We start from the raw sequence: 17819 nt of genomic DNA on the forward strand, positions 1-17819 counted from the left end.
GCGAGACAAGAAAACGATGGTGCGTTCTAACGTAGTAGGATAAATAATCAAAAACAAAAACGGAGCGGAACAAAACCAAGAAACGAGAAATGGGTACTTACACATCGATGGTATAAAAGAAACAAGGAAAAGTAATCTAAGCTAAATGTACAGAAGAGCGACTCCAATTAAAGATGTAAGACTATGTAAAAGAAGAACGGAATGAAAGACAAGACAAAAAAGCAAGAACGAGAAATCAAAATGAAAGGAAAGCAAGTTGATAAAATAAAAATCAATGGGCAGGTCGGTATTAATGGTTTGTTCAAGGAGCAACGGTCAGTGTAGAGAAAAGGAGGGATTGCGATAACACAAAGGAATACTCCAGCAAAAGAGCACAAAGCACTCTTTTACTTGGATCGTGCAGGGGACGTCTCGCCAGGGATCGATGTCCTCATTCCACGGGAACGGCCTGTCTCGACCGCAGAACCGGCTGCGGCCAGGGGAGCAGGCGAGGCCGTCGTTATAACAGGTTTTGGAGTTGACATCAGAGGCAGGCGTTTCTTGGGAAGCTCAACACACACGCGACGCTTCTTGACGTTCTCCTTGCAGGCCTCGTCGCAGAACCAAGGCTTGTCCGACAAGGCAATGTCATCAGAAATGACGGTTTCACCGTGGCACTTTTGATGGAAGGCCTTGGGGCATCCCTCGCAGCGGACCATAATGTTACCCGCGGTTGATTCTTGAGATTGGCAACCATGGCAGACTATAATAATATAAAAAATATATATGACAACAATTCGATAAGAAAAGCGCAATTGAACCAATAAATAGGACAATACAGCGGCAGATAGGACCTAGAAGTACTTACAGTGCTGAAGAACTGGGCGGATACGCTGATCGACTGTCTCGTGTGCGTAGCTGGTCAAGTCGAGACGAGGCAACTTGCAAGCGAAGCCATAGCCCTTGAAGTCACAGCCGTGCTTGTTGCAGAGAGTACGCTTTCCCCATGGACCGGGGCGCCAGTTAACACCCTCGGTTGTTCCACAGTACCGGCACCAGTCAATGTTGGCCTTGGTCAAGATCTGGAAAAGTGTGGGCGTCTTAGACTGTTTAGGTTCGCAAGATGCCTTGGTGGCAGGAGTAGCCGCGTTGCAGAAAGAAGCAGATGTAGAGGGGACGGTTGCTGACTGCTTCTTCTCGAGATGGGTCATCTGCGCCTTCAGGGGCTCCTTGGCATCAGCCGCCTTAGCTCTAACCTTCTTGACAGATGCCCGCTCAATCTCCTCCAGACTAGGACCGTGCCAGGTGCCGCGACGTCTACATGTTTGGAACCGTGCATGTGAAAAGCGAAACGTTAGTTTCAAAGATAAAGGGATAAATTACATTGTGTCAACTGGCCTAAGATGTACCTGACAGGCTGATAGTCCTCGACATCAGAGATATCGGAGTCGCTATCATCGCTCGAACTCATAGCGTCGATCTGCATCTGGTTCCCAGAATGGTAACCGAAATCGGCCTCATCATCTGAGGAAGAATAGTTGTCCTCAGAGAGGTAAGCGCTGTGACCCATCTCCTGATCGGCCTCTACCACAAACAGGTCTGAAGGCACAGCCTCAGCAACCACGTTCTCAGCGACACCAGCCTTGCGCTCCTCCTCGTCCTCTTCCTCATCATCATCAGAGTGGTCTAGCTCTGGGTGATAGTCATATTCTTCGTGTGTAGGGGGAGCAAAGCAGACGATCTCCGGCAAGGAAGGAGAAGTGGGTGTCAAATGGCGGACGTGACGCATCTGGAAGAGAGACCGCCTTTGGGTCATGAAATAACCAGCGGTCGATTCAGCGTCGCTCAACTCTGCGACGTCATCATCGCCAGCATTGGATGCTGGGGGCGAGGCAGGAGTCTCCGACATCAATTCATCGGAGAGCATTCTCCTCCGCTTAGTCGTGCAAATGCCTCCCAGCAAGAACGCGTCAGAGTTGCTGAGGAAATCATAAGAGTGCTTGCGGGCGTTGCACACTGGAGGCGTTGGTAGACTGGCCATGGCAGCAAAATCTCTGGCATCGCAAATAGAGACCGGGATGAACATAGGCCTCTTCATATCCACGATGATGTTGGCAGCGTCTATGATGCAAAAGGCCATACATGTAGAACAATTTGGATCAGGAATAGGCAGGATATTACTAGGAGAACTAGGGGGACGATGCGTGCGGCAAACGAGAAAGGGGATATAAACGGGAGTCGAGCGAGGGGAGGGGAGCACGGATGCATAAGGAGCAGTGCCATTTCAGAAACGAAGCAGGCGGCAGAAGGATGAATTGAGGGGATGGCGTACACGATATAAAGACAGAATCACCAAGAATCGTAAACTGAATGTGGGGGGGACGAGTTCAAAAATATGAAAATTACCATCACAAGCAGGCGTGGTTTCTTCCGAGGGCTCTTGCTGCTCGGGGAGGGGCTGCTCGCTGCCCTCCTCGACAGTATAGAGCTCATCCTCAGCGTCGTTCTCCATGAAAGGAGACATGGGCGTCATAGGGGTCGAGAAGCAGCTCTGCTGTTCCTCCTGCTGAGAGGGTGTGCTGAACCCAGAGTCCGAGTCGCTATCAAAACTGCTTGACGACGACTCGTTCAGGTACAGCTCCACGTCGTCGTAGAGCATGGTCGAGGATAGGAAGACATCGTTGATGACATTCTTGGGTTGACAGCTGCCATCAAAGGAGATGGTGGGCTGGGCGGTGTTCGAGTATACTACAGAGGGCGGGGAGAGGTCCTTGGCGAGGACCCCTGTTGGGGCTGCAAGGGCCGGTGATGAGGGGACAGGTGTGACGATATTGGCCCAGGGGTTGATGCTGTCGTTCAGGGACATGGCTGGGGAGGGAAGTGGGGAGACTATCGTCGCTGCGGCTGCAGCAAAGTGATGGTTATGGTATGCGATATGGGTTTTGGACATCATGATGCGATGGTATGTATTGTATATGTGCGCGTGTAGTGTGATGAGTGTCTCTAGTCTTGGAGCAAGAAGAGTAAGCTGAGGGAAATGAAAAATAAAATAAGAAAAGAGAGTTGTGAGCGCGCGCGGGGATATGAGAGAGGGGGAGAGGAAGGAAGGGCTGAGGAGGGGGTAGGTATTTTGATGAGGGTGTGAGAGCGTGCGAGAGAGGGGGTGTCAAGCAAAGGGAGGAGGGGGTTGACGAGAGGGAGAGAAAAGGATAGAGAGAGAAGAGAAGGAAGAAAGGAAAAGCAAAGAGGGAGCGAGAGAAAAGAAGTGTGTAATCGTCCAACGATTGACGGTCGACTACAAGGGCAGGAGAACAGGGCAACGCTGTTTTTTCTATTTCTATACTACCATGGATAATGGACGAAGGAATGAATGAATGGGATGGGACACTGCACCTTGAAAGAGGGGAGGGAGGGCTGGGATAGCTGTACAACCCAAGGGTAAGACGAGACGAGACAGGGTTGTTTAATCCCCCGTATTAAAGAACTGCCTTACCCTATTCAATTAGCACTCTTTTTTTTCATTCGACGCAACTTATTAGTTTTCCTTGCTCTTGCCAACCAGAACGCAGCAACCTTGAGCAAAAACGACTGAGGGAGAACACAGTGGCTGGCCCTTGTGCCACCAAGGCTAGGCAATCGAGGGCTAAAGAAAAAGGCTTTTTTTTTATAAATAATAGCGCACAACTGAGTTGGGCTTTCAGTACTCTGTCAACATGGACCGTTGAGAAAGTCCTATTTTTGTTGTCTGCTGTGAACTCAAGAGATAAGATTGTTTATGGAATAGGATGATTATTGAATACTCGACTGAACTGCTCCTATGGCAGCTGTAAGCGTGTGATTGGCTGGACCATGGACATCTACTTTGTCCTATACTCATTTAAAATACCCCCCCATTGAATCAATCCATAGCTGATCGTGTACGTAGAACTCAACCAGACGAAAACTTGTTTGTGGTCAAAGGAGGGAAAAAAGGCGATGTGGGTGGGCAAACAACATCCCGCCCTCGTCTTTGCCATTCTCCCACCAATGGACCAGCAAGGCGATGTCATTTTCCTCTGTAGCCTCCCTGCTACACTGCCGACTACTTGAAAGGACTACAGTACAATAGCGAGGGTAGCTGATGAATCGGCGGAAAGAGTAAGCAGCGACATCGGTCTCTCACCCTCGAGCGTTGAATAATTGCTTAGATAGCAGCGCCCCTCCTCCTGGTCACCTCTCGGACTATTCATCTTGGCGTTCGCTCCTCAGCTCTCGGCTATTTTTCACGAGCTGTCGCAGACGGACGATATAAGGGACAAGGCAAGTTCAACTGGGCTATGCGTCATTGGTTGGCATCGATCAGTTAGTAGTTCATAGGGGCTGCAGCTCGTGGGTGGTCAGAAGACAAGATCCCGGTTTGATAGGCGAGATACAATGAAAGGAAATGGTTCACGAATCCTGTCCAAATCACACATACTACTGTGACAAATCTCTGCGATGTAAGTCGGTTCGCATTCCTGGGAAACCTCCTGGGCGACAACCGAGGAGCAGGATGCACCACTGTATCATCGATCCACTGTAGACTTGAATCTCTTTCGTACCGTGCTGCAGGTCTTGCACTACGGCACGTATACATGGATGTGGGGTCGCGAATGCGTTTGTGTTTATGGCTCCCGTCTCTTCGGCTTGGTTGTTGGTATATGGACTGAACAAACAGAAACATGTACTGTACCATGAAAAATCGGGGTCCCCGCATTTGCATACAGACACATGCGCATGGTAAGTTTGTGTAAATAATGGATGCTTATTCTATCCATGCCGCCGATGAGAGCAAAGGATACGAGCAAGAGGCAGCAAAAGATTAGCAATACGAATTGCAAGAGAGGGAGCATGGATGCACGGATGCCTCCCAGCTCGCGCTTCTGTTTTCTATGTTTGTTCATTTCAGTAATAGAGATAAATTCCACAGCGCACAGATTAGAGCAGTGAGCTACGAGTCTCCAACGCTATACTGTGCAGCGTCTCGTCTTATTCGGACTTTTCCCCATGAACCATTCGATATTTCGTTTTTCCCTTTCTTCTGAAGTTGCTTCGGAAAATAAACTTGATCTGAATCCATGTCTCTGGTTTGCAAGAACTATTCAACTTTATGGCTTTCCAAATGCGGAGGGAGGAGGGAGCCGACCATATTAGCATGAAGCGCAACTCGGGTAAGAAAAGGACCTTGAGGCCGTAATTAGTTGCGGCGGATAAAATACTGTTTTGTCGAATGCAACCACATAGTCAGGCGTCAGCCTTAGCAGGCACAAGAAAGTGAACATTGAAGGTGGAGATCAATCGTGGCCACATCTCGAGGGCGGACAAAAAGCAGTGTTGCACAGAGCGTGATTGACCACAAGTGCATTTCATAACCCATAGCGCTCCATCGCTTTGCTTTGGCGGCAGGTGATTATGCAGGACAGTCATCCCATCGTCTGGTCTACGCCCATAGCCTGGAAATGAACCAGACAGGCCCACTTGTTTCTAAGAACATTGCTTGTCCCGCATCCTATTAAATTAGGCGACACAAGAGTGCTTGTCTGTTAATACATGAGTGTAACTTATCGTCGAGTTTTAAAAGGCTACTGATAGGCGCCATCTTCTCCAGCATAAATAAAGGGCTCGGCGCTGACCACAGGCATTGCAGGTCGTAATGGGTGCCTTCGTCAAAGCATAAGAACATAACCGTGCAACTTAATGAAAAGAAGATGAACACTTGTTTGTGAGGTGTATATGGATATCCGTTCGGTTACACCTGGGCGGCTATAAAGGCGAGAGCCCGAACCCAGGGGGAGAGGGACAAAAAAAAATTCACACACAAGTTGAAGATGGATCCCGTAGAGTTGTCTCCAAAGACCTCGCTCCTATTGCGATAATACGGTTCCTGGCTGCTTTATGTACCCATGACACACAAGTTCGCGATTCCAAAAGAAGGATCTTGTCGCACTCTCCATGCAACAGAAGGGTATCAGACCAAATTCAAGACCCCCATTTGCGAGTCCGATGCACTGACTATGTGTTGGACTAGCATTTACGCTTCGATGCAATCATTTTAGCCGCGTTCTCGGCTCGCATTCAGTGATACACAGCATCAAGAGTGGATGTCAAAATGATGTTACTCCCCTGTTTGACACATCTATTCAAGTAGGCGGCAGCGCGCTATATCTTCCTCTTGCTTTCACGTACATTGGCATGCTCTTTGACCATTGTCGCACAAGGTGGATTGCTCTTGTATTGTTATTACTCTGGGCTCCTGCTTCGTTCGGCACTAGCCTTGCAAGTTCCTTAAAGATCGATAAACATAGCTCTGAATAAATGCGAAGTGCTCTTTACTTTGTCCCCACACCGCGGTTTAGCAACCCTCCTCATATAAACCGAGTCTCTCTTCTTCTTTTGTACTCCTGTGTGCCTTAGGAGCAAAGATCGATATGAATTTGCAGCTGGGCACTCGTTTTTTTGTGTGCGTGTGTTCATTTGCTGTTCCTGCGGCTTTTCACCGGGAGTGCAAGCGAGTGGCAGAAATGACTCCAAGGCGGCGATCAGGCATCTGATGGTGATGTTCTCACCGGGATCCTTCCAAATGCATAGCACACTTTAAGCTGGGCCATTTATCGCGGAACGCATGTATTTATTGTCTGGTTTTCAAGTGCGGTCAAACGTAAAATAAACACTGGCCAGTGAGTCGCTTCGTAGTCGCAACATGGACAAGAGGGCAATTTTTCATTCGAATACTGAGCTCAAATCAACAAATCTCGCTCTACGATCGCCAACATCTTGCTCATCTTCTCATTCAGTGTATCCAATCCCTTATGCTCCGTGTGCAAACGAACACCTAGACAAAACACGAGATCGGGTCACTAATGGCCACACGAGCAGAGGTCTTGTGTGATGACTGGACAAGAAGGAGTTCAGGACCGGCCAATACATGCACGATCTCTGAATCTGATAGTACCATGGACAATCACGTAAGTATCTCTCAGGAAGCATCAGTTCCATATCAAGTAGCCTATCCTACGCACAGCGTCATTCTCCTAATGATATACATCAGTGCAGCAAAACGTGAGCCGGCTGGTCAAGTTGCTGATCTTCTTAGATCTAAGCTAAGATCCACGTTTTTTTTTTTTTTGTACAGAAACGTGGTTGTTTGGTACATGTTTCATCATCAGCAAATGAAGTTGTTTAATACACCAAGGGCGGGGTGAGCTGGCGGGCAACAGATAGCTCTTTCTAATTATAAAAGGAAGCGCAGGGGCAAACCGTATGCTCTGCTTCCCATGCAGCGGTAAGCACCATCGTGCATCGGGCGGAATTTAGGGATACTTTCTAGGATCCAGTCCCCGTTGTAAGTAAATTTAGCATTAGGAGTGGATGTTGAGAACGGGGCATGAACGCATTATCATGAATATTACATCCTTCTGATCTGTCAAGCTTATAAAGCACCTGCTTGACATCAACCGAAGTGCCAAGGAGCAGTACTTAGCGGACACTATGCGCACGAGGCGGGTGGTTCAGAGATCAAGGAGCTTCAGGGAAACGTGTACATCAATGGGGCCATGTGGAATTCTTTGTACGTGTGCTTGTGTGCATGTAGGACCGCTCAGTATTTTGTCCCTTGCGACCTCCTTTCTTCATGCAAACAAATAAGAGGTACATCCTCACCCCTCACGGCGATTCGATGTCAACAAGAAAAGAAAGGAGCGGACTCATAAAAGAGGGTAGATCACGTAGTCGTGTCGTCGCTTTTGGTTAGAAAAGTCATGGCCAAAAGCACAATTGGCGAAGAAATCGAAGGATGTCATGGTTCATAAGCGGAATATTTTGGCAGCAGCGTTGTTCATGACTAGGCGGCTAGCTCATCTAATGGGCATGGGATCTTGGGCCTTCCTCGCCCAGAGGATCAGACCAAGTCATTCAACAAACAAACAAAGACGTCTCCATTGATGCAACGTATATTGCATGTGTGCATGAAGACTGCAGGCCCTCTGTTTTTTGCTTGCCTGTTTTGGTTCGTGTTGCTGTTGTTCTCGATCCATCTTTATTTTCATCCGCATGCATACACCTACGACCGGAACTATCTCCCTCCCGATTACTATCCTTCTCGCTCCTTTGCGGAAGTAGTGCCTTGGACCCTCGCCATATTGTTCTTCAGCAACTAAACTGGACGCTTCTTTTTTCATTTGGCCGTTTGATTTAGCGGAGACATCATCTGTCTTTTTTTTTTTTTTTTTTTTTTTTTTGGCACCGACCACCACTGGAAAGAATTGGGATTGCTTCCGGAAAGGGCACGGTGCCCATCTTAATGCTAGTGCCAACTTCCCTGTGAGTGGTTGAGATACTAATGTACATAGGGCGCTAAGGTGTTTGAAGGTCTTACTCGCAATTGTTCGTCCGCGCCGATCCAAAGAAAAGGCCGATCAAGCCCACTACTGCTGAAGTTTAAAATCTTCGACGTATCGGACGGACGCAGCAATCATATTCGAAGCCAATGCGACGGAGCGGTTTAGATCGCACTTTGTGCTGCACTTGGATTAAAGAACGATGTTTCCTGACATCTCTGCTCTGACCACCGTATATAGACCGGACACTTATACTTACATCCTGGTACAGTCCGAGTTTCCCTCTCTCCCCCGCGTAAATTAGAAACAGGTGCATCATCATCTGTTTGTTTTGCCCCACACCGTTGGACTAACCTTACTTTTGGTTACACGTACACACATATCCCATTGGCTCCTTCACCAAGGATCCCTTCACAATACGATTGCGGAACTTTTTTTTTTTAGTTCAGTTACCGTTGGCAAATGTTCACACAGCACCTGGGGTTCGCAAGGGGTTGTGCAGACAACCGAACGAGGAAGGAGTCCATGGAAGGTCTGTATGCCTGAAAAACAACAAAAAAAAAAGTAATAGACAGAAGGGCCGCTAAGAACGCAGCCATGCAGTCTGTAATGCACTGAGATGACGCTGATTGCTTGGATCATTCCAGGGGACAGATTTGTCTAATCGAGAACTGCTCGAAAGAGCACGGTTCCTGTCTCGGATACTGGACACATGTGTGCTACATGTGGACCGTATTGGTTTGCGAGCATAAAGTCTCCAAGCAAGCGATTTTGATAACACCCCATACCTGTGAGATATGGCGAATGATTGCTCAGGGTTGCACAAACATGTGGGTGCCAAGCCATAGAAACTGGAAGGGAGAGGAAACCCTAAAGACGGACAGTTCTATCCCGTAAAGGAGCCCTGCCTAGTGTAGGTCCATGGAACAGCAAGCGATCACAACAGCAGCAACAATAACGTGGTAGGCTGTAATGGCGTGAGAACGTTGCGTCGATTGGCCTGTACGTCTGGGAACTTTTTCCTTCTGATAACTTTGTCTTGATGTAGGTCCCCGATCCTATGTCGACGCTATCCAACGCAGAGCGGTCTACAGAATTGCAGCACGTCATTTTGTGCATTTTCTTTTATTATATCATGGTCAGTGTGTCGCTGCTTCAAAAGCGGTTTACGACCGAATGAGGTCCAGATCAACCACAACATCATCACTCGGTTCTCCTCCCGTCAAGACTGCATGCGAAGACATCGAAATCCACTTCAAGTCGTCCGACTGCAAGTCTTGAATTCGAACACTAACAAAGTACATGTTGCGCTCGTTGATGGCCTTGGAGTCAAACTGGAGAGAGAACTTGATCGGGAAGGCCTTGGTTTCCTCTCGTTCGGTTGTGATGACCTGCTCGCTTATCAAGACTGAGGGCGCGTCCATCAGCGAAACGTCTCGGAGCTGAACCAGGATCTTGCTATTAGGACCAATGCCGATCCCATCAGAGCCCAGTGCTTCCGCTTTTTCCGACGCGACAATCGTGCCTGAGAGCGTGCTCCATGGTGCAGGAGCGCGATCTGCAATAAACTCGATCTCGATATCGATATTGTTCGAAGGATTGTTCTGAGTGAGGACCGAGTGCCTGATGGTCGAGATCCAGGTAAGGGTCTCGTCGTCTACAGATGTATCGACGACACTGGCAGAGATAGAGATGCTCTGGTACGGCTGAATCTGGCTGGGGTCGTAGCTCAAGCTGTATGGGATCGGGAAGCGCAAGTGTCCGGAGGGACCAGTAGAGATGGTCTCCTCACTGAGGGTCACAGAAGGGGCATCCATCAAAGAGACGTCGAGCAACTGGATAATTAGACGGCTGTTGGGTCCAATTTCGATGGGAACAGGAAGACCTGCAGCTTGTCTAGACGAGGAAACGACTTGGCCAGAGATGGATGGCATTGCAATAAAAGGCTTGAGGTTGAGAATAGCACAGAGGACCATTGCGTGGGGAATGGACTGACCTTTTATCTCAAAATCGCTTGAGCACGAACGCGCGGGCGTCAATATTATAGCGCCGACAACGGCGTCAGCAAAAAAAGAGACTTTGTCAGCGAGATTGAAGACAAGCCAATCATTCTCGCCAACAACAATGATCCGAGAATGGACTGGTCGTCCGTCATCTCTGGACTCCATGATAGCACAATAGCCGCGCTGACTACAATTGAACACGTCTACAAAGCATCCAAAAATATGTGATAGACTGTATGTTTTCTGCGTCTGCGTCTGCGACGATTTATTACGATGAACTATGTGTAAATATGATACATATATATATGTTTATGGGCGCGTGCTTTCTTTGCTACAATCTCGCGCATCTAGAGAGCCAAAGCAGCGGTCAACAGCACGGCCACAGCAGCCGTGAATATGCCCTTCGCTGAGAGAGCAGCTCCAGCCTCGGAGGTATTGGTAGGAGAAGTACCGGAGCCGCTTGTCGAAGGGCTAGGGGACGAGTTGCTGTTGTTCACACACATGGACTGGTTGAAAGCAGGGGCGGAGGTGACCAGGACGACATCTGCACACTGATAGAGAGGGCTATCGCCGCCATTGTAGACGACCTGGATGGTAGCATTGGTATTGTTGGCGGCACCATTGAAAGAGGAGAGGTCCAGGGGTAGGCAGGCGAGGCCAGGGTGGTTGATGGAGATCGAGCTGGCAGGAGTGGCAGCAGCGGTCGTAAAGTCGGCAGCGGAGGGAGCGTTTCCATAGGCAACATTAATCTTGATATCGGCCTTTACGTGGAAGCTCTCAATCTCAAGAAATCCGTTGGCTATTGAAGTATGGGGGAAGCACAGAGCAGGTAGATTAGCACGCTGGGAATGGTTCACATTTGGAAGGATAGGACAAGGATGTACAGCAGTACTTACACAGGGGGAACTGTGTGCGGTTTCCGACAGTGTCGAATCCTCCGCAAGGTGCGGTGGGTTCCTTGTCGTCGTCGAACCCACGGGACTGAGGGTAGTCGAGAATGTAATGGGCCATGGCAGCAGAGCTACAGAGGAGCATTGCGGCGAGCGAGAGGACCTTCATCTTGTAGTCAAGTTGCTTGTAGGAAAGTAGAAGGGGAGGAGGAAGTAAAGGAGGATGGAGAAGAAAGAAGAAGAGGGGTCGAGGACGTTGAGAGTGAGGGGCTTTAAGGAAGAGGAGGGGCAGGCAAGGGACCCGGCAGTTTTTTATACAATTGTCCGGGGACCCTCCTGTCAAAGAGTTGTCATAGAAAATTTTGACAGGTTTGTCATCTTTCGAGCGAGCGGTGAGTACCGCATCGGTATAAAGTTCTTGACTCGGGGCAGGATGTCAAAAAAAGACAGCGCCCATTGAGAGCATCATTTGTGCGTCGATACAGTTTAGAGTTTGATCTTGCGTGCTCCATGTAGCGGGGTAAATGGACATGATGTTTTGAAAAAAACCAGCTCCTTGCAGAGAGAAGCCATGTCCAGTCCAAGTGCCAACTCTTTGGATATGCACAGTTCATGGCGGTCTCTTCAAGGGCAGAAAAACACGGCATTTCGGGTTTCATTCTGGTGAAAGCGGATAATTTATTGGCATGTCAAACGCTGACTGATTCCGGTCGTTTTTCCAGGATCTTGTCAATCAGTCCAAACTTGAGCGCCTCCTCGGCGTCCATGAAGTGGTCCCTCTCAACGGCCCTCTCTATTGTTATCAAATCATGCCAGAAAGTAATGAGAACATGGATATAACGTGAACGCAAAATAGAAAGAAAACATAGGAAAGAGAACGAAAGGATAGAGGTAGTACAGGACATACCAATGGCTTCCAGGTCTTTGACGTTGCAGTGCTTCTGGTAAATTCTATTCAGCCTCTCGCGGACCCGCAAGATCTCCCGGGCATGGATGGCAATGTCACTGGCCTGTCCGCTTGCTCCTCCACTGGGCTGGTGCATCATAATACTTGCGTTGGGCAACGCATATCTTTTTCCGGGCTCACCAGCAGCCAAAAGCAGTGATCCCATAGAGCAAGCCTGACCATTGCAGAGCGTAGAAACAGGGGACTTGATATACTATACGGCAATTCCAAACACAGGCGGCAGACGATATCAATGTTTTTATGGAGAAATAACAAGGTGTAATCAAACCGCGACGCCGTGGCCGATTTTGCGCGGTAGTTTTTGTCCGCAAAACCGCTCCAAGAGAATCATTTACCTGCATCTGTATTAAAGAACAAGCGAGAACAACCACATGTTAGTTCTATTAAATCCCAATTCAAGTGACAGTACAGGGGTATTCCTTGTTGACATGGCAGTTAAGCTGCACATACAGTATCGTAGATCGCCATCCCTGCAGTGACACTCCCTCCTGGACTATTGATGTAGAGGCTGATAGGCTTTTCTGGATTCTCGGACTCCAAGAACAAAAGTTGCGCCACGATTAGTGCCGCGGAATGATCATGCACCTAGAGACGTCCAACAAAGCAAGAGTAAAGTCAGGAAGGGTATGCACGCGGAGTCCAATTTGCACAACTCTCAAAATTAAACATGTCCAGGATAACCTCAGCTGGATCTTACAGTTCCATTGAGGCAGATGATCCGTTCTTTAAGTAAACGCGAAAAGATATCGTATGATCGTTCGCCGCGAGCCTATCACGGTCACCGTCATGAAAGCGAAAAGAAGGAGAGAGATGAACAAACGATAGATGTCGTCAAAGATTTGCTCTCTCGATTCCTCGTAGTCCAGCTCATCGATTCCGCGTATCCTGCCCTGCGGTCGAAGTGCTTACAGACTGCTCAACAACAAAGGGAACCAGTGTCTGTGCTTGAGGTTCCTGCGACCAGTCTGAGAAGATATTCGGGTGGGTACTGGCCTGATGCTGAGCGCCAAACCTCAGTACGCTCATCTGCCGAGCAATAGTGATGGCAGGGCGCTTGGCCGCCTGGAACATTGAGTTTGCAAAGGTCTTTGACAAGGTATTCATGGTGGATGGGGATGAAGAGAACTGACACCTGCTCCTGAGAGCATGCCTCTCGTGCAAGGCCGCGTACTCGAGCATCTTTCCTCTCCCTACTATTCGTGACTGTCATAGCTCGATCAACAACAATGGCTCTCTCACTCTTTTTTTTTTTTTTTTTCTGTTGTTCGTTGTGCACTTCTCCTCCCAACACACCACACTACCATGTCCAAGTCCACACCCTCCTTGAAGCCTGACACTGTATGTCTTTGCCTCTCTCTGCACTCTGCTCGGTATTCCTTCATCCCTTCTAACGCTCGACACTTGGGCTGTTCATAGGTTGGCTCACTCATTTTTTGCCCAGAGTGCGGCAATCTGCTCGATATCCCAGGTGAGGACGATCTTATTGTGTGCAACCTCTGCAGCTACACCCACCAGAGTATCGGTAAGCTAAGGATTAATTTGACCCTCGCCTCCTGTTCAATGGACTAGTATCGCAAACCTCGGATCTAACATGTCGCTTGTTTCGATCCGTCTAGATTTTGAGAACTTTGAGGTTGTGACAACTAGTAAACCCGGAGCCTTCCCTTCTACACTCAGGAATAAGCGGGATGATGTTCAGAGCGACATCAAGGACGCCGCAGCAGCATTAGTATTGTCTGGTTTCTGAAGTACTTCCGACGTGGAAAAATGGACGCCGAGGATGTGATAGACTCATGCTCTGGTTCCATCGTATTTTTTTCTCTGTACTGTTCTGAACTCTTAGGTCAAGGAGCCTTGTCCAAAGTGTGGCAACCCTGAGATGGAGTATCACACCATGCAGCTGCGCTCTGCAGATGAAGGTCAAACTGTGTTTTACACATGTCCGAAGTGCGCGTAAGTATCACCATTGTATAATCGCTTGGGAGCTGTTCTTCTCAATTGAAGTTTCCGCACACAACATTGCAAATGGACGCCACATTTAACACTATCGACCTTTTTCTTCATTTGCGGCTATATAGGTACAAGACAAAGCTCAACAGCTAGAAACCTTCAACTTTGTCAAACACGATTGCGCAACTACACCATTAAAAAAGCTGCATTTTGTCATTTATTATTACATCCCAGAGGAACGCATATATACGCCAAGGCTGGATCAGCAAGTTGACGTTGTGCAGGAGCCTCGGATATGGATCATAGGTGCCGCGCTTGAGACTGGAACAGGAGCTGGAATAGGTAGCACACGTCCTGCAAGGCGCCGGAGACAGCTACATCTTTTCGGGGGATGATGGACTATTAGTTGTATTCTATTATTCTTGTACAAAGGTCTTCTAAACGGTGAACACAGGATGCCTCTAGAAGTTGGGATTTCGAAGCGAATATGGACAAATATATACTGGTACGGCTAAAGGACGACATAGGATGGTTGTTTGCATGGAAGACGCTGAGGGTTCCAATTACCACTGCTTGGACCAAGACTAGTGCGATGAAGGGGTCTGCCGTAACCCTTCATCTCGCGTTGGTCCCACAGACGTCCGTCTACGTCGAGCAGTGGATATTGGGCGATTCTGTGGCACCCGTTTCCGGAATCGACATTGGCTTTTGCGCTACAGCCACATGATAGTTGATATAGGCTTTCCTCTCCACGGCCTCGTCAAAGATTCCTTTGGTCAAACCACGATACTCCTCTGAGGTGCCATGGCCCTGACGCACATAGATCGGCTCCATCTCGTTCACAAACTGACGTTGGTTAACCAGCATGGCCTGTCCAATCACACCTCCCCAGCCAAGCGGAATCGACCATATCTTGACCGTTACATTGGCAAATCCAGCGCTCTCCAGCAGTGACTGCAGCTCATGGATCACGTTCGGATTGCGTCCTGTAAGCTCGAACATTCTGACGCAGTATTCGCCAGCCATCCGGCAAAGGTCCCCACCACCGCGGAGAGACAGGTCGGGCTCTAAAATCTGCACCCATCCACCCGGCTTGAGGACCCGAAAGAGTTCCGAAACGGCTCGCTGCCACTCTGTCGCCAGGAGAACTACGTTTTGCCGACGCTGATACACAAGATCAAAGTGTTCGTCGGGAAAAGGTAGACAATTGAGAGGTACCTCGGAATGGAAGTAGCAGTTGCGTGGTCGGAGGGTGGGCCGGACAGTGGCACTTGCACCCTTGGATGGACTTGACCCTTGGGTCGAGCCCTGCTGCGACTGATCGGCCCCTAGGAGGCCACGCGGGCGTGGAGCGAGATTGTCCCGCTCGGCGTTCGATACGGTGAACATGATCTGCGGACAGCCCACAAAGTCGGTCTCAGGCATCTCGCTCGCCATGTCCTATATCGTCCAAAAAGATAGAGACGTCTCAATGCAAATGTCTGCTTAGGTAACAACCATTGCTGTTGGGGATCGCATGGTATGATCTACAGAAATAACATTCCAGGGCCGCTGCTATCTGAGCCCCTTGTGTATTCCTTCTGATTCCGCGGTTGCCACTATGTGTTACCAATCTCAGGGAACAGGTCCAAAGAATCAAGGGATGTTGCACAATCCACGAATTTATCAACACTGCCATGAGCAAGGGCACTTACAATGGTCCAATCTCCGGCACCGCATCCGTTCTCCAGAACGCGCTTAAAAGTTAGATCAATCGGCGCATGATAGTTGCCGCCCATGACATCTTTCATCAAGTAATGCTGGTCGGTTACCCTATGTAGCCGTGAATGGATGGTGCATTAGCAAGAAAAACAAAAAAGAGTGAGCCAAGTGTGTCTGAACCAAACTGGACTACGTGAGCCCAAGGATGGAGGAGATGCATGCGCAAGCATGGTTAGCCGAGACTAAAGAGCATACCTGTCCATGTAGCCCTTAGCCGCCTCGGTCTCCATCTCATCTAAGAGCTGACCCTGTTGGTAGCTCCAGTAGATATTGCTCAACGACGCTTCGTCCAGGCCAGACGATGCTGGAGGCAGCCGCTTCTCCAACCACGCGAAGCCAGGTTTGCCACGGATGAAGCTTAGTTTTGAGGGCTTCGTTTCCTGCTGCGACGCATTGGCCGCTGTGGACCAAGCAAGCCGCCTGGATTGGTCTGTGTCTCCACCTCCTAGTGGCCGAAATTCAATTGGGAAGGTTAGTCGTGCTTTTCTGTGGAATATCAGAGGTTCAGAGATTCAGAGGTTTCAGAGGACATATCCACATTAAAGAGAACAGACCTTGTGGACCTGGAGATGTAGAGGACACTGCATTGCCTGGGGTGGGTGAGGGGACGCTCATGGCTGAAAGCACTCCGCTGGCGCTTCGTGTCCTGGACGAGAGGGCTTTTGAAGAAGACGACAAAGTCGTGGCGAGAGTAGACCATGTTGACGAAGCGGATTGATGTTGGTACGGTCCTGGCGACTGTTGCTGCTTTCGGGATTGCTTTGCTGCCTGTTGTTGCATCTTTTGGTTCCGTTTGTTGATTTTCTTTTGCTGTTTTTGCTCCTGAAGATCGCTTAGTTTCTGGCCCTTATCGTCCTTCCGCTCAGATTTAGTGCTGCCATCAGAATTGTTGCCGATTATTGAGTTCAAGAAAGAAGAGAGATTGCTTTTGGAGCTGGCGACCGACTCTGAAGTGGCCCCCGCTGGGGTCTCGCCGGTGATTTGGGAATCGTTTTGTTCTGTCCACTGACCAGAGCTCCGCTCGGAATTGGATGATGCGTCCGGCTGCGACGACAGCGAGAGGTCATGGAGATCCTTGTGGATCTGGTGCGTGCCTGCACCGTCGGGCGAAGTTACTTCCCTGTGTGCTGTTGGCCGAGAAGAGACTCTGGTGCGTTTTGAAGGCTGCGCTCCCATCGCTGCCAAATATAGGATGGACTTGTAGGCTGCTTAGTTGCAGATGGATGGGAGGGATGTGAGCACGGCAGACTCGGGTCTCTTTTTTTTTTTTTTTTTTTTTTTTTTGGCAGGTAAAGAAAGGGAGAAGAGAGAAGAGTTGTCTGACATTTTCTGGCTCAGATTAGTTTATGCTTTTCTGGTCGGTCGATGGCCCAACAAGGGGACGTTCCTAAAACGGTTGGCTATGGGCACGGCATCCACACGGCGGCGCGGATGGTTGTCTGTGGGCTGGGTGTAGTGGCCGTGTCCTTGACATAGAAGCATCAGAGGACAGTGAAGGCCTTGGCCTGGTTCAATTGCCCCCCCCCCCCCCCCCCACGTTCCGCGGAACGTAGACGGACTCGAATCTGACTGACATCGACTGCAGACAAAAGAGGAAGGTGCCACGGGTGCGGTGGGCAGGGTTTGAGGGTCGCAGCACTCGCGATTCGCCCAGATCCCTAAACCAATCCCATTGCTTGGCACTCCCCGCCCTCCAAGGTGCCTCCTCGATGATCATTCTGTCGACTCTTCTCCATTCCCTTTTGCCGCCAATACAATCTCACCACCCCTCACACTTTCTTGCTTCTTATTCCACTCTCGTTTTTGTTTTGTTTTTTTCCTTTATCCCACTCTTCCCCTGACGCTCAGCAGCAACAACTTCATACCACTTCGCACGCACCATATCCTTCTTTGACAAGTCACGACCGCAGAGCTG

The 17819-nt window shown here is 49.2% G+C and overlaps 7 protein-coding genes across 7 annotated transcripts; 1 reads left to right on the forward strand and 6 right to left on the reverse strand.

Moving 5' to 3' along the window:
* Positions 1-214: 214 nt before the first annotated feature.
* BC939DRAFT_192345 (uncharacterized protein) lies at positions 215-2241 on the reverse strand. Its single transcript, XM_051550534.1, has 5 exons — positions 2122-2241; positions 1389-2033; positions 1230-1296; positions 848-941; positions 215-742 (listed from the first exon to the last, which is right to left on the reverse strand). Exons 2-5 carry the CDS (start codon positions 2018-2020, stop codon positions 387-389), a joined length of 1149 nt encoding a protein of 382 aa, XP_051411310.1. The 5' UTR covers positions 2021-2033; positions 2122-2241; the 3' UTR covers positions 215-386.
* On the reverse strand, positions 2138-3124 carry BC939DRAFT_192320 (uncharacterized protein). The gene has a single exon (XM_051550533.1). It carries the CDS (start codon positions 2930-2932, stop codon positions 2264-2266), a length of 669 nt encoding a protein of 222 aa, XP_051411311.1. The 5' UTR covers positions 2933-3124; the 3' UTR covers positions 2138-2263.
* Positions 3125-9364: 6240 nt separating this feature from the next.
* BC939DRAFT_454166 (uncharacterized protein) lies at positions 9365-10535 on the reverse strand. The gene is made up of 2 exons (XM_051556028.1): positions 10412-10535; positions 9365-10346 (listed from the first exon to the last, which is right to left on the reverse strand). The coding sequence occupies exons 1-2, from the start codon at positions 10486-10488 to the stop codon at positions 9500-9502; spliced, it is 924 nt and encodes a 307-aa protein (XP_051411312.1). The 5' UTR covers positions 10489-10535; the 3' UTR covers positions 9365-9499.
* Positions 10536-10683: 148 nt separating this feature from the next.
* Positions 10684-11371, reverse strand: BC939DRAFT_398159 (uncharacterized protein; the record flags this gene model as incomplete). Its single annotated transcript, XM_051552404.1, has 2 exons — positions 10684-11135; positions 11233-11371. 2 exons carry the CDS (start codon positions 11369-11371, stop codon positions 10684-10686), a joined length of 591 nt encoding a protein of 196 aa, XP_051411313.1.
* Positions 11372-11885: 514 nt separating this feature from the next.
* Positions 11886-13340, reverse strand: BC939DRAFT_454171 (Clp protease-domain-containing protein). Its single transcript, XM_051556029.1, has 6 exons — positions 13103-13340; positions 12891-12962; positions 12644-12778; positions 12529-12534; positions 12134-12386; positions 11886-12019 (listed from the first exon to the last, which is right to left on the reverse strand). Exons 1-6 carry the CDS (start codon positions 13295-13297, stop codon positions 11916-11918), a joined length of 765 nt encoding a protein of 254 aa, XP_051411314.1. The 5' UTR covers positions 13298-13340; the 3' UTR covers positions 11886-11915.
* A 128-nt stretch (positions 13341-13468) lies between these two features.
* Positions 13469-14351, forward strand: BC939DRAFT_454172 (putative RPA12-13.7 kd subunit of DNA-directed RNA polymerase I). Its single transcript, XM_051556030.1, has 5 exons — positions 13469-13531; positions 13610-13715; positions 13810-13922; positions 14037-14146; positions 14272-14351. The coding sequence occupies exons 1-5, from the start codon at positions 13496-13498 to the stop codon at positions 14294-14296; spliced, it is 390 nt and encodes a 129-aa protein (XP_051411315.1). The 5' UTR covers positions 13469-13495; the 3' UTR covers positions 14297-14351.
* A 437-nt stretch (positions 14352-14788) lies between these two features.
* Positions 14789-17187, reverse strand: BC939DRAFT_424714 (S-adenosyl-L-methionine-dependent methyltransferase; the record flags this gene model as incomplete). Its single annotated transcript, XM_051553145.1, has 5 exons — positions 16459-17187; positions 16100-16349; positions 15838-15955; positions 15531-15583; positions 14789-15413 (listed from the first exon to the last, which is right to left on the reverse strand). The coding sequence occupies exons 1-5, from the start codon at positions 17078-17080 to the stop codon at positions 14789-14791; spliced, it is 1668 nt and encodes a 555-aa protein (XP_051411316.1). The 5' UTR covers positions 17081-17187.
* Between the last annotated feature and the right edge of the window lie 632 nt (positions 17188-17819).

Source organism: Gamsiella multidivaricata, assembly GCF_025024155.1.
Source record: "Gamsiella multidivaricata strain RSA 2152 chromosome Unknown BC939scaffold_40, whole genome shotgun sequence".
NCBI classification, from domain to species: Eukaryota; Fungi; Mortierellomycota; class Mortierellomycetes; order Mortierellales; family Mortierellaceae; genus Gamsiella; species Gamsiella multidivaricata.